Here is a 17,913-nt window from a genome sequence, read left to right as displayed (position 1 = left end):
ACAAAAAAAAACACGGGGGGGAACCAAGGCTATGCCTCAGAAGTATAAAAACCTAATATATTTTAAATTTTTGGAAAAAGCATAAAGATCTTATATCTATTGCAAATAATTCTTGAACAGTCCTTTTTAAACAAGTCTTTTACGAAGCCAGTTCCATCAATTATCAGGTATTGTCCTAACAGTACTCAAGCAAATTTGAGAGAGAATTCTTTATTTCTGGTCAAAAGTTCAGTAGCAAGAAGATTAAAAAATCTATTTCAATTAATAATTTGGAAGAAAGTGTATGTTTGTGTATTCACAGGTTCAAAGCAAAAGTAACTTCCTAGCAAAGAACATGGAAACTCATCAGCTGCAGAAACAAGCAGACAGCCCAAAGAGCAGAAGAGCGAGCACGCTGACGTGAACTGTATCAAGACCACAGGTGACAGCAGAACAGCTTAGATCCAACATGCAAGAACAATGAACTTTGGGTTTCATGTGAAACAGTGGGAAAGTCGATATTTTAAAGCCTCATTTGTTAAAGCATGGTGTGAACTGTGTCAAGATTCAGAATCTTGCACGAGAGATAAAGTCCTTGAATATGAAGGTGAATCAAGTATCACCCTTGAACTGTATCATTTTGTTGATCACTTTGTGATGCAATTTCACCTGCATCACTTCTTTTAGTTAACTCAAAAGAAAGTATACCTTATCTCAGTGAAAATAGATTTTTGTATAACATCCAATTTTTCTGTGTTAAAACAGAATGAAGATGAAATGATGAATGTTACTCCAAATCATGCTCTATACAAAAAAGCAACATCTTAATGTAACCTTATATCAATCTTAGTTACACCTGATTGTGAAGAGTTTGACTTTTGAAATTTTAGATAGAGATTTATAACAACTCAGCTTTCAATTCAAGTAGCTTCAGCAAAAACTTTAGAGCAATTAGATAAATTAAGCTACTGGTTAAGTAAGCAACCTAGATCTACTTCTCTAGTTTTGAGTAGTTAGTTAACTAATGTTCAAAACTGGAGGCAGAGTGCTCTGTGGAACAGAGCAGCAGTTCTGTTGTTGGTGTATAAGTCATGAGTGAAGGAAAAATAACCCTTTTTGAAAAGTAGTCAAAGAAAAGCTTTGGGTTGATTTTTTTTAATTTTTTTTTTTTAAAGAGAGGGGCAGATGTTGGAGTCTGGGGTGCAGACTGTGTGCCCTTGTTTTTAATGTTTAATTCTGAGATTCAAGAAAACACTGAATTTCATATAACATGAAATTCATGAGCATGTTTTCATAGTGATACATGAAAACAAATGCTAAAGTTAGATAAGAAAGGTAGGTGTGTAGATTAGAAAGTTTCTTAAATCACTGGGTGAAAAAGTAGTTTAGAGAACAGGAGACAATATGGAGGATTTAGGGTGTTGTCTCTTGTCCTTCTTCTTTCTTCTTCATGTTCTTCTCCTAGAGGTTTTTGGGTAATAGTAAGTGATTGGATAGAAAATGCCGCAGTGCATCACAGAGGTGATGGGTCATTGGGTCATTAAGAAAAATAATATACGTGTCTATTGTTAATTGAGTAAAAATAAGTATAAAGATAAAAAAGCTGCATAGTTCAGGGCCATTTTGTGTATCAGACATGAAGTGTGCCACAAGGCCTTGTTTGTACCATCAGAAGAAAGAAATGTACCAAATTGTAAAGATTAACCTTGTAACCAGCATGGGGAGACCTGTTAAGTTTTGTAAGGATCCTTCAATAAACACGAGAAACAAAATTCTAACGAGCTCGAGAGTTTACTTCAAATAATGAGGACTTAGATAAGTGGAACTCCCCACGAGGGAGGATCCCAGAAGAATTCAGCCCAGAGAAGGCTGGGAAACTATAGAAAAGCTGTATCTACAGAGAATTCAGCCCAGAGAAGGCTGGGAAACTATAGAAAAGCTGTATCTACAGAGAATTCAGCCCAGAGAAGGCTGGGAAACTATAGAAAAGCTGTATCTACAGAGAATTCAGCCCAAAGAAGGCTGGGAGACTAGAGAAAAGCTGTATTCACAGAGAATTGAGCCCAAAGGAGGCAAAGAAAAGAGAGACAGAGGTAACAGGGGAATTGTTGCTATATTTTATATATTAGCAAAGGCCTGTCTGCACAAACCAGTCTTTGAAATAAGTCGTGATATTAAAGGCTAAAGTCCTTGAAACCTTCCTGCAGAAGAGAGTAAAGCAAAACAATATCCTCGTGTACAGGAGAAAAAATGTAAACCTATGTGCATTAGCCAGTGGTAACTTGCTTAGCCCGTGGACCCTGTAGAACCCTATAAAAGGTGTGCTAAAGATAGAAATAAACGGCGTTCACGTTTACTTCTGTGAAGAGTGGTGAATAGCTGGCAGTCTCAATAGATCTTGAGAAAAAGGAGGATGCTGCACAATTAGCACATATATTTATTGGACAATCAAATGCTGATATTAAATGGAAATGACAAAAACTACAGGCAAAAGAGTCCAGAACCCCAAGGAAATTGTTACAAGTTGCTTGGAGTGTGTATACCAGTAGACAGGAAGTAGAAAGGAAAAAATAAAGACTGTAAATGTTTGGCATTGGCAGTAGCTGAAGGAATAGAGGGGGAAATTGACTGGGGGACAAAGACCAGGACAAGATCCTTGAATGCCAGGGTGAAATCCTTGAATGAGACTACATAAGAACCAATGTGCAATTTGTAAACAAATGGGGCACTGGAAAAGAGGGTGCCCAAGGAATAGAAACAGGAATCAGGGAAACTGTCAAATGCCAAGACAAACTATGGAGATAGTAAATAGGAGTGAGGACTGACAGGGATAGGGGGGAGGATTTGAAATATTCCCCAACAGACCCCCTGGTTATAATAAAGCAGGGGAATGAGGAAACAGAATGTCTTGTAGATACCGGAACTACTTACTCTGTTTTAAATACTTGACAAGGACAATTAAGCAAACACATAGTCTCAGTTGTTGGTGCAACAGGGCAAAAGGAAAATCAGCCTTTCTTTTAATCATTAAAATTTGGAATTAGTAAATGAGTGTTAGCCCATCAATTTCTTTATATACCTGAATGTCCTGTACCAGTACTAGAAAGAGATGTATTGAGTGAATTAAATGCACAAATTTCATTTGAAAAAGGAAAAATCCAAGTTCCTATTCCTAAAGAAAAGGTCTTGGAGACCCAAGTCTGTCTGTTATAGAATCCTGAATCTGAAGCAGAAATACGAAGGAAGTAGACAATGCAGTCATCCCATTGGTATGGGCCACCTGAATTCCAAGAGAGATAGAAATGCAGAACTGGTAAAGATCCTTTTGAAGCCAAATGCCAGACTCATAAGACAATACCCTTTGAAATTGTAAACTAGGAAAGAACTGGAATAATTAATAGAAACTTTTCTTGAACACAAACTGCTTGTGGAACGCCAGTCCCATTTTAACACTCCTATTTTGTTAGTAAAGAAACCACACTCAAATGAACATCAGCTGGTAGAAGATCTTAGGGCTCTCCATCAGATAGTCCAGGATGTGCACCTGGTGGTAGCCAATCCTTATACTTTATTGACAACCTTGAAAAATTCTGATCAATAGTTCACAGTGTTAAACATAAAGGATGCCTTCTTTTGCATCCATTTGGAAAGTGAAAGCCAAGAGCTGTTTGCTTTTGAATGGAAAAGTCCAAAAACTGGGAAAAAGACTCAATTGACGTGAACTGTGTTACTGCAAGGATTCAAAAATAGTCCAATTATTTTTGGTAACCAGCTAGCTAAGGAATTAGAAGGATGGCAAAAAGAACATGAGAGTGTAGCATTGCTGCAGTATGTGGATGGCATCTTAATAGCTTCTTTGACTGCAAGTGAATACATGGAACTGGCCATTAGTCTCTTAAATTTCTTAGGACAATCTGAATACAAAGTTTCTAGGGAAAAGGCTCAAATTGTAAAACAAGAAGTGTTGTATTTGGGATTTACTATTTCACAAGGACAAAAGAGTCTGGGCCAGGAAAGAAAAGAGAAAAGGTCTATCAAACTCCTGAGTCCCTTTCTAAAAGAGAACTGAGAGCATTTCTGGGAATGGTTAGGTGGGGTTGCCTATGGATACTCAACTTTGAGTTGATTGCTAAACCTCTATATGAGGCAGTTAATGAAAATAATGAAGTCCTCATCTGGACTCCTGAATTCAGGAAAGCCTTTCAGGAATTGAAACATGCCTTAATGACTGCCCCTGCATTGGGACTACCAGACTTAGAAAAACCATTTAAACTGTTTGTGCATAAAAGTTCTCATTTGGCATTGAGGGTATTGACACAATGGCTGGGATCCTGGAAGAGACCTGTTGCATACTTGTGGGAACTGACAATGGCCAAATAAGAGAATTTTAGGCTTTAGGCATTTGTCGCTCTATTAGGAACGGCGAAATGAACGACACAGACTCTCTCAGGAGTCAATCAGGAGAATTTCTCTTAGTTTACTACTTCAGGTCTTTTTTATAGACCGATACGTGAAAAGTATAGAAAGGAAACTCTTATTGGTTAGCAAACTACTATATCACCATCATTGGTCAGTGGGGCACACCACCCCCCAACCTTCTCCTGCAAAGAAAACAAGGAACAGACAAACAGCACCTGCAAGGCTGTTTTCTGTCTCTGAGGATTGTTTTAATTCCTCCTTATAATTTCCCAGGCCACTTTCTCAGGCAAGACTGAGAAAGCTATGCGGCCTGTAATTTACACAGGCACTGTGCTTCTCTGTCTCACAGTTAGCATCCATAGGCATTGGCTTGAGTCTTTGTGAAACCAAGTCACATAACTTTCTCAGACTGGCCTGAGAAAGTGTGGCCTGAGAAATCATAAGGAAGAATCCAAACAGTCCTTAGAGAAGGAAAACAACCTTTACAGGTATTGTTCGGATCCTTGTTGTTTACTTGTAAGAAACAGTCAAGGGGTATTGTTCCTAACTGTCCGATGATGGTGATGTGTTGGTTTCATGACCAATGAGAGTTTTACCTTTTCGGACCTTCTCGGAACTGTCTATAAAAGAAGATCTGGAAGAATAAAACTTGATCTCTTTTGCAACCAAGCTAGATACTCTGTGTCATACTTTCACCGTTCCTAATATAGTGCGACACGTACTTTTCTAAATAACTTGATGATGTAAGCAAAGGATGGCCATCCTGTTTTAGGGCAGTAGTGGCAACAGTCCTCTAAATGCAGGAAGCAAAAAAATTAACCCTGGGACAGCAATTGACTGTTTTTTGCCCCATAGTTACAGTGGCATTGGAACAAAAAGGAGGACACTGTTTATCACCAAGCAGGATGTTAAAATACCAGTCACTGTTGCATATAGGTAAAGCCTTATAAAATAAGGGCCTTGTTACCCTTGTAAAATCATGGCTCAGGCCTGCTACTTAGGCTAAGTAGAAGGGAACTATGGGAGAGTGACTCAGCTAGAATGAGGGTAGAGACGTGAGAGACATGCTGTGTGACTGCCGCATGTCCACATTGTGGTGTATGGTGGTTGGTTGACTTGGGCTCGTTGTGCCTTAAAACTATGTAAACTGGTTGTGGTGGTTTGACATTGATATTTGGGGAAAGAAGTAAGAAACACCCACTGAAAGTGATTTATTTGAGAGAAGTTGCTGGGAGCTTCCTCTGTTCCTGAGATAGGCCAATAGCTGGCTTGTTCTGAGAACTGACAACATTTTGCACCATTGAAAATTAGATCTGCCTCTGTGAATACCACCTTTTAAAAAAACCAAGCCCGGGAACATCTTTCTCTTTTTTGTTTCCGGCCTCAGAAGGGAACGGAGCTCACGTGAGGCTGGCCCTGCTCCCCTGTGGCCTGTCCAGCCTAGGGGAGGCTGGGCTGGACCCCAGCAGCTCCTGGGTGGGGGATGGAGGCTGTGCCCCCCCCCCGCCAGCCGGGCGGGCTCTGTTGCGGTGCTGGTAGAGCCCGCTGAGCCCTTTCCAGCGGCGTTACCGGGCCAGGCCGGCCCCCAGCTCAGCTGAAATTCTGCTGCCGCTGAGTTTTACCAGTAACTGCCAGGCAGGGGGAGGGGAAGCCATCGGCTCGTGGCGTGCTGCCTCTGAGTGCTAGCCTGGCTGCTGAGATCCCAGTACAGCCACCAGAAAATCATCCAGCATAAACAGCTTCTGCTTCTGCCCTGGCAGAGATCATGTGACGATCCACAAGATGGGGCAAGAGATTTAACCCTTCCAATACACAGATGAGACCTACAGACCTTGTTCATCTCTCTAGGGAGAAAAAAGGACAGAGTGACACGTAGAAAGAGAACATGAAAACATCAAGGTCAGTAAAGAAGGAGTCAAGCCTCAGATGGAAGAGGGATGAGATGCTGAATGGGGCTGAAATATTCTTTTGGTAGGGCCATGGACATGGACAATTGGGGACATGATTTTCTGAACCTGAGAGTTTCAGGCTCTCAGGGGCTGATCTGTTCCCAAGGGAAAGTCTTTTGGGAACTTTTTCTCTCTCAAGGACTGTTGTGTAAACAAGGTTTTGGTTTTTCAAAATAATGACACAGATGTTATGAGAGTGTTTTTCTCTTGTCCCACCAGTGGGATAAGGAAGGCATTGTTCCTTGTACCAATCAGGTTAACCTGTATCGGAACACCTTATAAAAAGGGTTGAAAACCCCGAAATAAAGGCTTTTGCCTCCTGAAATAAACCTCGGCTGCTGTGTGCGATAAGAACCCTCACTTCATACTACGTGTCCACTAGCGACAGAAAATGATACACCGAAATATCTCCTTTAATTCATGAGAGAGTATGGGGGGATGAAGTATTCAAACTGTAGATGTGAGCAGAGGCATCCATTGATGAAGCCAAGCAATGTTGGAGTAGCTGTGATCCCATGAGAAGCTTGAACATAGAGAGAGGAGAGTGATGAAGACCCTTTGCCCCCAGGGAGAGAAGAAGAAAAACCTCTGTTCCCAGAGATGATCACAGAGACAGATGAAAAGAACCTTTGCCTTTGAACAACTCATCCTTAAAATAATACCCCATGAGTTCATGGCCCATGGATACACCTCTAGGAGGGCTGTAAAAATGGGAAGAATTTCACGATGCAGAATTTTTGCCTGGGTGGCTGCTCTTTGTAGAAATGAAAAGCCACGAGAAAACGGTTTCTTGTGGAGAAGTCTCCATGGCATGACAAGAGAAAACTCCTCTCCCTACAAGAACTGATGAAAGACTATTGTATAGTTGGTACTGCTTTACCATCCCAAGTTTTGTCTTTGTGTGGTCAGTTGGGAAAGGAAAAAAGTTGGGCAGGGGGAGGAAAGGTATCTGGACGTTTTATTCTGGTTTCTTATTCTTGTAGTCCTGTTAATAAAGTTTCTCTATTCCTTTTAAGTTTTAAGCCTGTTTTGCCCTTCTCCGAATCAATATCTCACAGCAAGAAATGAGTAAATGCCCTGGTGATTTTACCCAGCGTTAAAACCCACCACACTGATAACTGGCTAACTGCTTAAAAAGGCCTGGTTTTTACAATAAAGGGGCTCTCCTTTGCACCTGCCTGGGGATGCTGTGTCGCTTTGCTTCGTACAACCCAGTATTGTTAGAATAAGATGCTGTGTAGTTAAAAGCAACTAACCTTTTAAATCTAGCAGTGTTCTTAGAAGTTGACCTGGAAAAAGGGGAACCAACCCATGTTTGCTTGCAGACCACTGAACTGGTGTACTCCAGTTGAGATGACCTACAGGACACTCCCTTGGAAAAAGGGGATTGGGAACTCTTTGTGGATGGGAGCAGCTTTGTGAAAAATGGAATCCAAAAAGCAGGGTATGCAGTGGAAACTCAGCATGAGGTAATAGAAGCCAAAGCCCTAACACATTGGCTCAGAAGGCAGAACTGATTGCACTGATAAGAGTGTTAGAGGTCACACAGGATAAAACACTAAATATTTGGACAGACTTGAAATTTGCTTTTGGAGTGGTCCATGCCCATGGAGCCATTTGGAAATAGAGGGCTGTTAACTTTTTAGAGATCCCTGGTGAAACATGGACAAATAATACAGAGATTGTTAGAGAGAGTGTAGTTACCTTTAAAGGGTGCAATAATGCATTGTAAAGCTCATCAATTTGGAGAGATCCTAGTAAATACTGGAAATTGTCTGGCTGATAAAGTGGCCAAGGAGGCTGATGGTGGGAACACCCTATTAGCCTTACCCGAGAAATATCAGCATTTGGACAAGGAGGTTGCCGATTCTCAGGCTGAAGAAGAGAAATTGGAAAAATTGTTAGATGCTGAAAAGAGTCCTGAAGGACAGTGGATAACACCCAGCAAACAGGTAGGAATTCCCCAACATCTTATAAGGAAAATCACAGAGGAACAACATAAGTTAACTCATTGGGAAATAGAGTCTGTGGGTGAAGCAGGGAAGCCTCAAGTGTTGAGTGTATGAATAACTGGTATAATGAAAAGCATTGTTAAAAAGTGCCAGACCTGTTTAAAGAACAATACACATCAAATTAGATGGCCTATACCTGGGACTGTTAAGAAAGGAAATTGTCCAGGAGACTATTGGCAAATAGACTTTGAAGAGCTTTCACATCAAAACGGGTACAGGTATTTATTGACACTGGTAGATACTTTTTCAGGATGGCCAGAAGCTTTCCCATGTCACACCAATAAAGATAGGGAGGTCGTAAAGGTTTAGTTACAGGAAATTATCCCGAGGTTTGGAATGCCAGTGGGAATGTCATCAGACAGAGGTTTGTACTTCATTGCTAATAGTTCAAAGCCCAGCTAAAATGTTAGGGGTGAAATGGAACTTTCACACCCCATAGAGACCTCAGTCAAGCAGGAAAGTAAAAAGGATGAATCAGAGTATAAAGAGACAAATTAGCAAGATTTGACAGGAATCATATTTTAAAAGGCCAGACACCCTTCCCTTGGCCTTACTGAGGATATGAATTAGAACTACATTCAAAGAAAAGGTGAACCCATAGGAAATACTGTACAAGCGACCATATCAGGTTAAAGAAAGCAAAGGGAATATCTAAATCAGTGGGGATCAGAGTATAACAGAATACATTATATCCCTAGGGAAGGTGTTGTTTTGTCTCCACAGATATGCTCTGCTGGAAGCACCCACAACATTGGACATCGCAGTCCATCCTTACCAACCTGGAGATTGGGTGTACCTCAAAACCTGGACTGAAAAACCTCTCCAACAAAAGTGGAAGGAACCATATTAAGTGCTGCTAATTGCTGTGAAGGTGCAAGGAGTAGATTTGTGGATCTACTACAATGAAATCAAGCCATTGCCAGCACCAGAAAGGACTGCTGAAGCCACAGAACCTGTGTACCTCAAGTTAACCAAACAAATTTTTTTGATTTTAGTTTTGTGGACTGGAATAACAAGGGTTAATGCCAATGGTCTTCAGCCCATGTTACCTCAGTGAGAGGAAGACAGAAACATCTGGACATTATTGGCAAGGAAAGTGATGAATTCATCCTCCTTCTGCATAAGTGCACCTTCTTTGTGGGATTTCCAACTTCTTTAGAAATACTGAAAAATGTCACCATGTTACAAAACTTTAAAACAGAAGTTTTACAAAACTCTCACCGAAAACTAGGAAATAAACTCTCCAACCAATTTGTTTGGTTAGAAAGCTGACATTATGTCTTGGGTTGCAATGCAAGATGTAGCCAAAAGCATGTATTCTATTACTATCTGTTGAAATCAGGTGGGGCAGTTTTCTTTATCTCTTCCAAGACCCATCCTCCCTCTCCAAGGGGATATCTTCTGTTAATGGGCCATTGAGTCTCATTACATAACTGATAAAATTACATCATCCCATTGTGAGATGCTCCATCCAGGAGGAGGAGCCAAGCATCTAAACATGTATATTCTCCACTGAATTCCCAGAGTGGAGAGACTGGACCAATCTATACCACCGGACCTTCAGAGGAAAACTATGCCTTTTACAAGATCATTACTTCAACAGAACCCCATCTGTCACTCCAGGAGGACTGCAACCACCACTTAATTGGACTGCTACCAACACCCTGACTAACAGGGTGTCAGGCTGTATTCTGACTGTCAGTAGGTTTTTTTGTTGTTGTTGTTTTTCTCTTTTTGTACTACTGCATTTTTATGTTAATTTTCCTAGTAAAGAACTGTTATTCCTATTCCCATATCTTTGCCTGAGAGACCCTTGATTTCAAGATTATAATAATTCGGAGGGGGAAGGGTTTACATTTTTCCATTTCAAGGGAGGTTTCTGCCTTCCTTAGCAGACACCTGTCTTTTCGAGCCAAGACACATTATTAACTGCACTGGATGCATGGGGATTTCTCTTCAAAGCATGCGTAAGCAGCAACCGAACAGGCCTGGTTATATAATGAAACTAATACATATTCATCACATTTCTATTACATATTCATTACATTTCCTGAATACATGCATATATGCTAATTATTTATGTGAACTTATTTGTATATGAGTAGGGGCCTTTGGAGGGTCTTTGGTGGTCATTTGGGAACATCCCATTCCTCAAAATCCCTTTAATGGTCCCGGATCTTTCTGATGAATCTTCTTTTCTTGAGAGTATCTCAAATATGTGGTCAGGTTATGATGCATTTTTCTTACCATTCTTTGCTCTGGCACTCTATCTCTGTTCTCAAAACTAAGACATCTGCCACTACATATTAATCACTAATATAAGTAAACAAGGAAGCATTAGCTAGCACAAGACTATTAGTCACAAATATAGGGAGGTAACACAAGACCACATAATCTCTGGCATTTGTACTAAGCACTGCATGGTACCAAACTAAGCATTAACCATGGATATAAGGATCATACACAATTGTGCTTGTAGGGGGTTGACCTTGGCTTATTGCCAGGTGCCCACTAAGTTGCCCTATCACTCCCTTTCCCAGTGGAAGAGAGGAGAGAATAAGGTGGAGAACAACCATCAGGGTGAGAGAAGGCAGTTTTGTTACAGAGAAGGGAAGGGGAAGGGGAAGGGGAAGGGGAAGGGGAAGGGGAAGGGGAAGGGGAAGGGGAAGGGGAAGGGGAAGGGGAAGGGGAAGGGGAAGGGGAAGGGGAAGGGGAAGGGGAAGGGGAAGGGGAAGGGGAAGGAAAGGAAAGGAAAGGAAAGGAAAGGAAAGGAAAGGAAAGGAAAGGAAAGGAAAGGAAAGGAAAGGAAAGGAAAGGAAAGGAAAGGAAAGGAAAGGAAAGGAAAGGAAAGGAAAGGAAAGGAAAGGAAAGGAAAGGAAAGGAAAGGAAAGGAAAGGAAAGGAAAGGAAAGGAAAGGAAAGGAAAGGAAAGGAAAGGAAAGGAAAGGAAAGGAAAGTCTGTTATCAATACCCATTCAGCTACTAATGCAAAGCACAGCACTGTAAGCACTGTGAACTTTACCTCAGTCAGACCCAATACAGTGCTATAGCTACAAGAATTTTCCAACATCTTCCCCTACTGCTGCATAGACTCCTTCTTAATGAAATATAACTAGTTCAGCAGCAATAGCAACCAAAGTGAATAATATTTTTTTTCTCAAACTTTCAAAGAAAGTTACTGATCTGAATTGAGGCCAGGATGGAAAATTACTATGACCAAAGCCCACTGTCTTGTGGACCTATAAACAGCAGTCTAAAGTGAGAGCCTTTGAGCTTTCCCAGACTGCAGTGGGCTGCAACCAGCAACCTCCCACTGAGTGGAGCCTTTCAGAGTCAGCAAACTCAAATTTGCTATACTCGGAGGATTGCCAAATGATTACAGTCGATCCTTGGCTGATACTCCCGCTCCTCAAGGCTCAACCCTTCACCCGCTGAGAAGATGCAAAGGCATCTGTGTCGTTCTATTAGGAACGGCTGGGAAGAGACGACACAGACTCTCTAGGAGTTACTCAGGAGAATTTCTCGTAGTTTATTACTTCAGCTCTGTTTTATAGACCGATAAGTGGAAAGTACAGAAAGGAAACTCTTATTGGTTAGCAAATTACTACATTACCATCATTGGTCAGTGGGGCATACCACCCCCTGACCTTCTCCTGCAAAGAAAACAAGGGACAGACAAACAGCACCTGGCAAGGATGTTTTCTGTCTCTGAGGATTGTTTTGAATCCTCCTTAAAACTTCCCAGGCCACTTTCTCAGGCTGGATTTGAGAAAGCTATGCGGCCTGCAATTTCTACAGGCTCTCTGCTGCCTGCTCCAGAGCTAGCATCCACACATCTGAAGTGAGTATTTCACTGAATTAGATGGGAATTTTTAACAGGTGCCTTGTACAGACTCTATGTCTGTGTGTGTGAGAGTGTGAATATGCTATAGCAAATGTACCAGGAATGCTGCTCTCCTAGATTCTCAAGTACATCAGATTTGTAAGTTAGGCCTGTGAGTTACTGTTGTGGTATAGTAAATTCTGCATGAATCTTTTGCTAAATTCTTTGACTTAAGTAATTGGTTAAGTTAAATGATGTTAAGTGCTGCTAAGTTTAAGTTAAATTAAGTGCTGTTGGGCCTTTAGACTTTATTCCTTTTTATATTTACCCTTTCCTATCCTTTTGTCTGCCCCCCCCCCGCCCCCACACCAACCTCCACATAGATAGTTTTGGATTTATTTTGGCTTTGATTGATTTATTTTGGATTTTTGTTTGCTTTTTTCTCTGTGTTTTTTATCCATCTAGTAAGTAGTAGAGTGAACCTTGCCATAAACTTTGTCATGCTGTTGTTTTTATATGAAACTTGTTTTTGTTGATACCTTTGCCAGCGATTCTTTAAGTGACCTTAAAACACTCATTCACAACAGCTCCATACACTCCATCCCCTTCATTACACAGTCAGCCACCCCCTGCCTTACCTGTCCTGCCCATCCCTCCTAAGGAGCCTGTAACAGCCCAACAGGGCAATAAACATCTTTTTGTAGGTAGAACACCTTCTCTTTTTGTATACTTTTGCTATCCATATTGCTGCTGTTATTGTGTGTGTCTTATTCCATTGTGTTGTGCTTTCTGTAAATTATCTCAAACAATAGTCTCTGCTTTTGTCCCTCCCTTACTGGGCAGGATGAGGGAAGGGGAGTGGCTTATTTGGAGTTTAACTTCTGGCTGGTGTTAAAACCAGGACACTCTCCAAATATGCATCAAGCAATCAATCACCTGCACTAACTTGCTCAGCAGTTCTGCCAGCAGTACCTGTCTGCATGTGTGTGGTAACACTTAGTGATGTAGCATGCAGCAGGTAAATGTAGAAACAGAAGCCCCTCCTGTACCTGAAGATCTCAGTGTCTGCACCAGTAAGGTTCTGAAGGACAGAATATACCTGAGATGCTCTATGTCCATTTGGTCACATTTTCCACAGCTAGTTTAAATGCCTTCCCTCTGCTGAGTCATATAACATATGTTGCCATTGGAAATAAGGAGAAGGAACCCAGGAGTCCAAATATTACTCCCAAATCTAGACCAATATAAGAGGCTTTTCTGTCATGGAAATCTCAGTGACAGAGTTGTGAAATTGTTGTTATCACCTCCTCAGCCCAACAATGACAAGTTAGCCTGGTGAGGACACTGCTGTTTAGTTTGTCATATGAGGGGAGAAATAGAGTTTTATAGGGCAGATGTCATAAGCAGCCAGTTAGTGAACATAGACAATTTAATTGCCATTAGGTTGGAAGGCCGGAGAGGGGAAAGCCACTGAAGACATTGCTGACACTGTAAGACTTATAGAGGAAAAATGTTACTGTGGAAAACTATACAGCTGTAAGTTACTACCAGAAAACTGATACACATCTTCCTTCTGGAAAGCAAACTATGTTTAAGGTTTTTAAAACACCTTAGTAAGCTTGGGGCTGACAGTGTACATGTTCTATACCGGTTTATTCCAAACACTGGATTTACGAGAGAGTACAGGTGTTGGGGTCAGAGGTATAGAATATGTGTCCTTATCTGTGATGCCTGGCTCTGACACCCAAGAGAGCACTGAGTTTCACATAACACCATGGAGACAACTTTAAAAGTTAAGTAGAGAAACTGGGAATGTGAGTGTGTAGGTTAGATAGAGTTTTCTTAAGTCGCTGGGTGAGAAAGCGTTTAAGCTATTTTAGAAAATAAGAGAACACGGAGGATTTAGGGCATTGTCCCTTTCTCCTTCTTCTTCCTTCTTCATCTTCTTCTTCTAAGGGTTTTTGGGTAATAATGAGTGATTGGATAGAAAATATCGCAGTGCAGCACACAGGCGTAGGGTCATTGGGTCACTAAGAAAAAACAACTTACTTGGCACTTGTTAATTGGACAAATAGACATATAAAGGACCTTGAAGAGGTTCTTCATTAGCCATTTTGCACCTCTCTATCTTAGTGTATGTAGCTCCTTGTATTCTGTATATATGTAATATAGATAAGGAAAGAATAAACAACCAAGCCCAAACACGAGAAAACAGCCTCTCTCTCGTCAATCTCAGTCCTGAGGAAAAGAATCCACCAGTGTCGCATCCTGACATACAGGTTCATGATATTTCTTTCACTGGATCTTACTGAAGACATTCTGATGACACCATTATCCACACAGGGGTATCCATGAACACAGTGATATCCAAAGTGTGCTACTACCACTGAATGATACTTGGTAAATGCTTGAGGTGACATTCAAGTCAATCATAAGGATCTTTCTCAAGTAAACAAACATTTAAGCCAGAAATGTTATGTGAAAGAAAAAAAAGAGAGATTTCCACAGCAATCTTCAGAATAGGAAAGGCTAACAAAGCACAGAATCTCAGCTTTCTGACCTTAGCTTCTGAAAATCTAGAATAGTCAAATAGTAGCTTTCTTTGTCATGAGAAGCAACCAGGATAATATCCTTTCCCCAGAAGTCTTATCTTTGTTTACTGAAGCAGAGTAATAAATGGTTTTCTGATCTTTGAATTTTTTGAGTTTTTGTTTTTTCTTGTTTTAAGAACTCCCTGAAGAGGGAGGAAGATATTTACTTTTGTTGAAGTGAACTGTGCAAACCCAAAGATTCATCAGTGTAAGGCAATATTACTCTAGAAAAAAGCTAAATCTGATGATGAGCTAAAAGCTCATCTGTCTCCTTTCAACCTGTGAAGTCTCTCATAAGAGTCCAAAAACTGATCTGAGGTTCTTGCACACATCAAGCTGAGACCAATACAGATAACCATTCCACAGCTTGTGGAGTGCAGGATTTGATGAAAGAAGTGAGAGGGCTGCTGTTGGTACAGTCTGCCTTGAAACAAGTCATTAAGATTGACCTTGGCTTCCTCTAGTAATTCATCAAGTACCTACCAAGTGTCATTTGAGGTAAAGGAAGGGAAAATGGGAGGAATGACAGGAAACCTCTCGCCATAGAAAAGACCTGCAAAAGAAAGTCCAGAGGAGGGCTATATAGATGATTAGAGGGATGAAACACCTCTCCTATCAGGAAATGCTGAGAGAGTTGGGGCTGTTGAGTCTGGAGAAGAGAAGGCTCTGGGGAGACCTCATTGCTGCCTTTCAGTACTTGAAGTGGGCCTATAAGAAGGATGGGGACAGACTTTAGTAGAGCCTGTAACAGTAGGACAAGGGCTGATGGCTTTAACCTGAAAGTGAGTAGATTCAAACTAGATACAAGGAAGAAGTTTTTTTAAATCAAGGTAGCAAAACACTGGCATAGGTTGCCCCATCCCTGGAAATATTCAAAGGTTGGATAGGGCTCTGAACAACCTGATCTAGTTGAAGATGTCCCTGCTGATTGCAAGGGGGTTGGACTAGATGACCTTTAAAGGTCCCTTGCAACCCAAACTATTCTATGATACTATTATTTCTGGCAAACAGAATAATTTTGCTCTCTAGCCATCCCTACATATACTCCCAAACCCATTGCATTGGTCCTTTCTTACCCCTGAACAGAGGAATGCCTTGCAGCCAGCTGCTCCAAGCTCTCTCTTCCACTCAAATGGCACAAAGGGACTGAACAGATCCTTGCTTTGTATTTACCAGTTAACTGTGCTTTACATCAGAAAACAGAATCAAAAAAATCCAGACAAAGCCCAAAGAGGGTCTTTGAGAGGCTCCTCAGTGACTTAAAGAACTGTACCCACCAACACAGGGTCAAATTCCTGCCTTCTACTGTAGCAATAATGAACGAAGGAAATACCTGAAGGCCCAACTCCAGAGAAACTTTCAGAAGAGTGATGTCTGGCAAGGTGTCCATGAGCGTTGCTATTTTAAATGCATCCTGGGCAAGTTTGAAGATGTGTGATGAGGAGTGGATATTTTTCTGAATGGATTCTAACACTGTTTCCAGCCTCTGAACATCACCTGCAAGGTGTAAACAGAATCACCAGATCAGAACAAGCTTCCAAAACATACAGAAATGCATTATAATTGAACTTGCCTTTGCTACAAAATAGTACAATGTTTCAGTTATGCTCATTTTGATTTTATAAACTTTCCATAATGAAATTACATGAACAAAAGATACAAGACTACAAATTCATCTAGTGCCTGGTTGTGTTAGTGTAGTACATGGCCAAAAGTCATCCTGATTTGTGAATTTTAGAAGTGATTTGTCTACTCCTGGGTTTCACAGTCTATATTGTGTCAGAAGAACAAAAAGCTGTCTCATCAGCCTCAAATCAAGCCCATCTGGCTATTATCTAGCTAGTTTAACCACTTTTCTAGAAAATTAAGTGACAAGTTTAAGTCAGTTCAGTTTTTCCCATTTCAAGCTCCTGTCAGACTGCAATTTGAATTCCTAAACACAAGTTTTATAATCTGTTTATTTCATGAAAGAGTAAAAGCATACACTTAGTTGAGTACGTAATTGACAGCAATGTACCTTTGGCTGCTGTCAGCATGGTAGATGCCAGCTCACACTGCTGGGATTCAATGTGACTTAGGGTGAACCAGCGAGGATACCGGTTTGGAACAACTGACGCAATGTGGTGTGGACGGGATGTATCTCCTAAAGGAGCCATAGATTCCAATACTAGCAACCTGGAATAAGAAAGAAATACTCTTTCATCAAATCATTATTATATTAGATTACTGATAAGTAAAACCAAAGCTGCAAGAACACTTGACCTTGCTTATTAAATGTGCAGTTTTGGGTATAAAGATATTGGAAAACCACTTATTTTCTTGGGGAATCTTAGAAGTCCATTTGCCAAACTTGCCTACATCAGCAGGCATCTGTAAGAATTCACAGGACAATTAAGCCATTGTGCTAGTTTTGGCTGAGATAGGGTGAATTTTCTTCATGGTGGCTAGTATGGGGCTATGTTTTGGATTTGTGGTCTTTGCTGCTTTTCGCACTGCCAAGCTGGTGAGGAGGCTGGAGGTGCATGGAAAGTTGGGAGGAGACACAGCCGGGACAGGTGACCCAAACTGACCAAAGGGATATTTCAGACTGTATGGCCTCATGCTCATTATATAAAGTGAGAGGAAGAAGGAAGAAGGGGAGGAGATGCTTGGAGTGATGGCGTTTGTCTTCCCAAGTCACTGTTGTGTGTGATGGGCCCTGCTTTCCTGGAGATGGCTGAACACCTGACTACCCATGGGAAGCAGTGAATTAATTTCTTGCTTTGTTTTGCTTGTGTTCATGTGTTTTGCTTTACCTGTTAAACTGTCTTTATCTTAACCCAGGAATTATTTTGCTTTTACCCTTAGGATTCTCTCCCTGATCCTGCTGGTGGGGGAATGAGCAAGAGACTGTGTGGGGCTTGGTGGCTGGCTGGGGTTAAACCATGACAGCCATTCACTAGCTAAGACAGTAGAGACTTTCTGCATCATCCATAGAGTTGAAGCTTTTTTCCTCTGCCTTGTTTCAGTCTTTGAACCACAGTCCTCAGGAAGGAGAGTAGTTCTCCATCATACTGAGAACATGTAAGTATTTTCCAATATTTGGAATATACTTTCTTCACTTGCATATGCTCAAAGTAAGGGAGAAGGATATTCAACAAG

The 17,913-nt window shown here is 41.1% G+C and overlaps 1 protein-coding gene across 3 annotated transcripts in view; it reads right to left on the bottom strand.

Annotated features, from left to right (window-relative positions):
* Window positions 1-17,913, bottom strand: part of LOC131591630 (zinc finger SWIM domain-containing protein 6-like) — a 352,285-nt gene that overhangs the window by 34,612 nt on the left and 299,760 nt on the right. For all 3 annotated transcript variants that reach the window (XM_058862521.1, XM_058862523.1, XM_058862522.1), the window contains 2 exons: window positions 16,790-16,947; window positions 16,106-16,269 (listed from right to left, as the gene is read on the bottom strand). In XM_058862521.1, the coding sequence (XP_058718504.1) occupies window positions 16,106-16,269; window positions 16,790-16,947 (322 nt within the window). The remainder of the gene's footprint in view (window positions 1-16,105; window positions 16,270-16,789; window positions 16,948-17,913) is intronic.

Source organism: Poecile atricapillus, chromosome W (genome assembly GCF_030490865.1).
Source record: "Poecile atricapillus isolate bPoeAtr1 chromosome W, bPoeAtr1.hap1, whole genome shotgun sequence".
Lineage (NCBI taxonomy): Eukaryota > Metazoa > Chordata > Aves > Passeriformes > Paridae > Poecile > Poecile atricapillus.
Note: the sequence above shows the minus strand (reverse complement) of the source record. Positions and strands in the feature narration are given on the sequence as shown.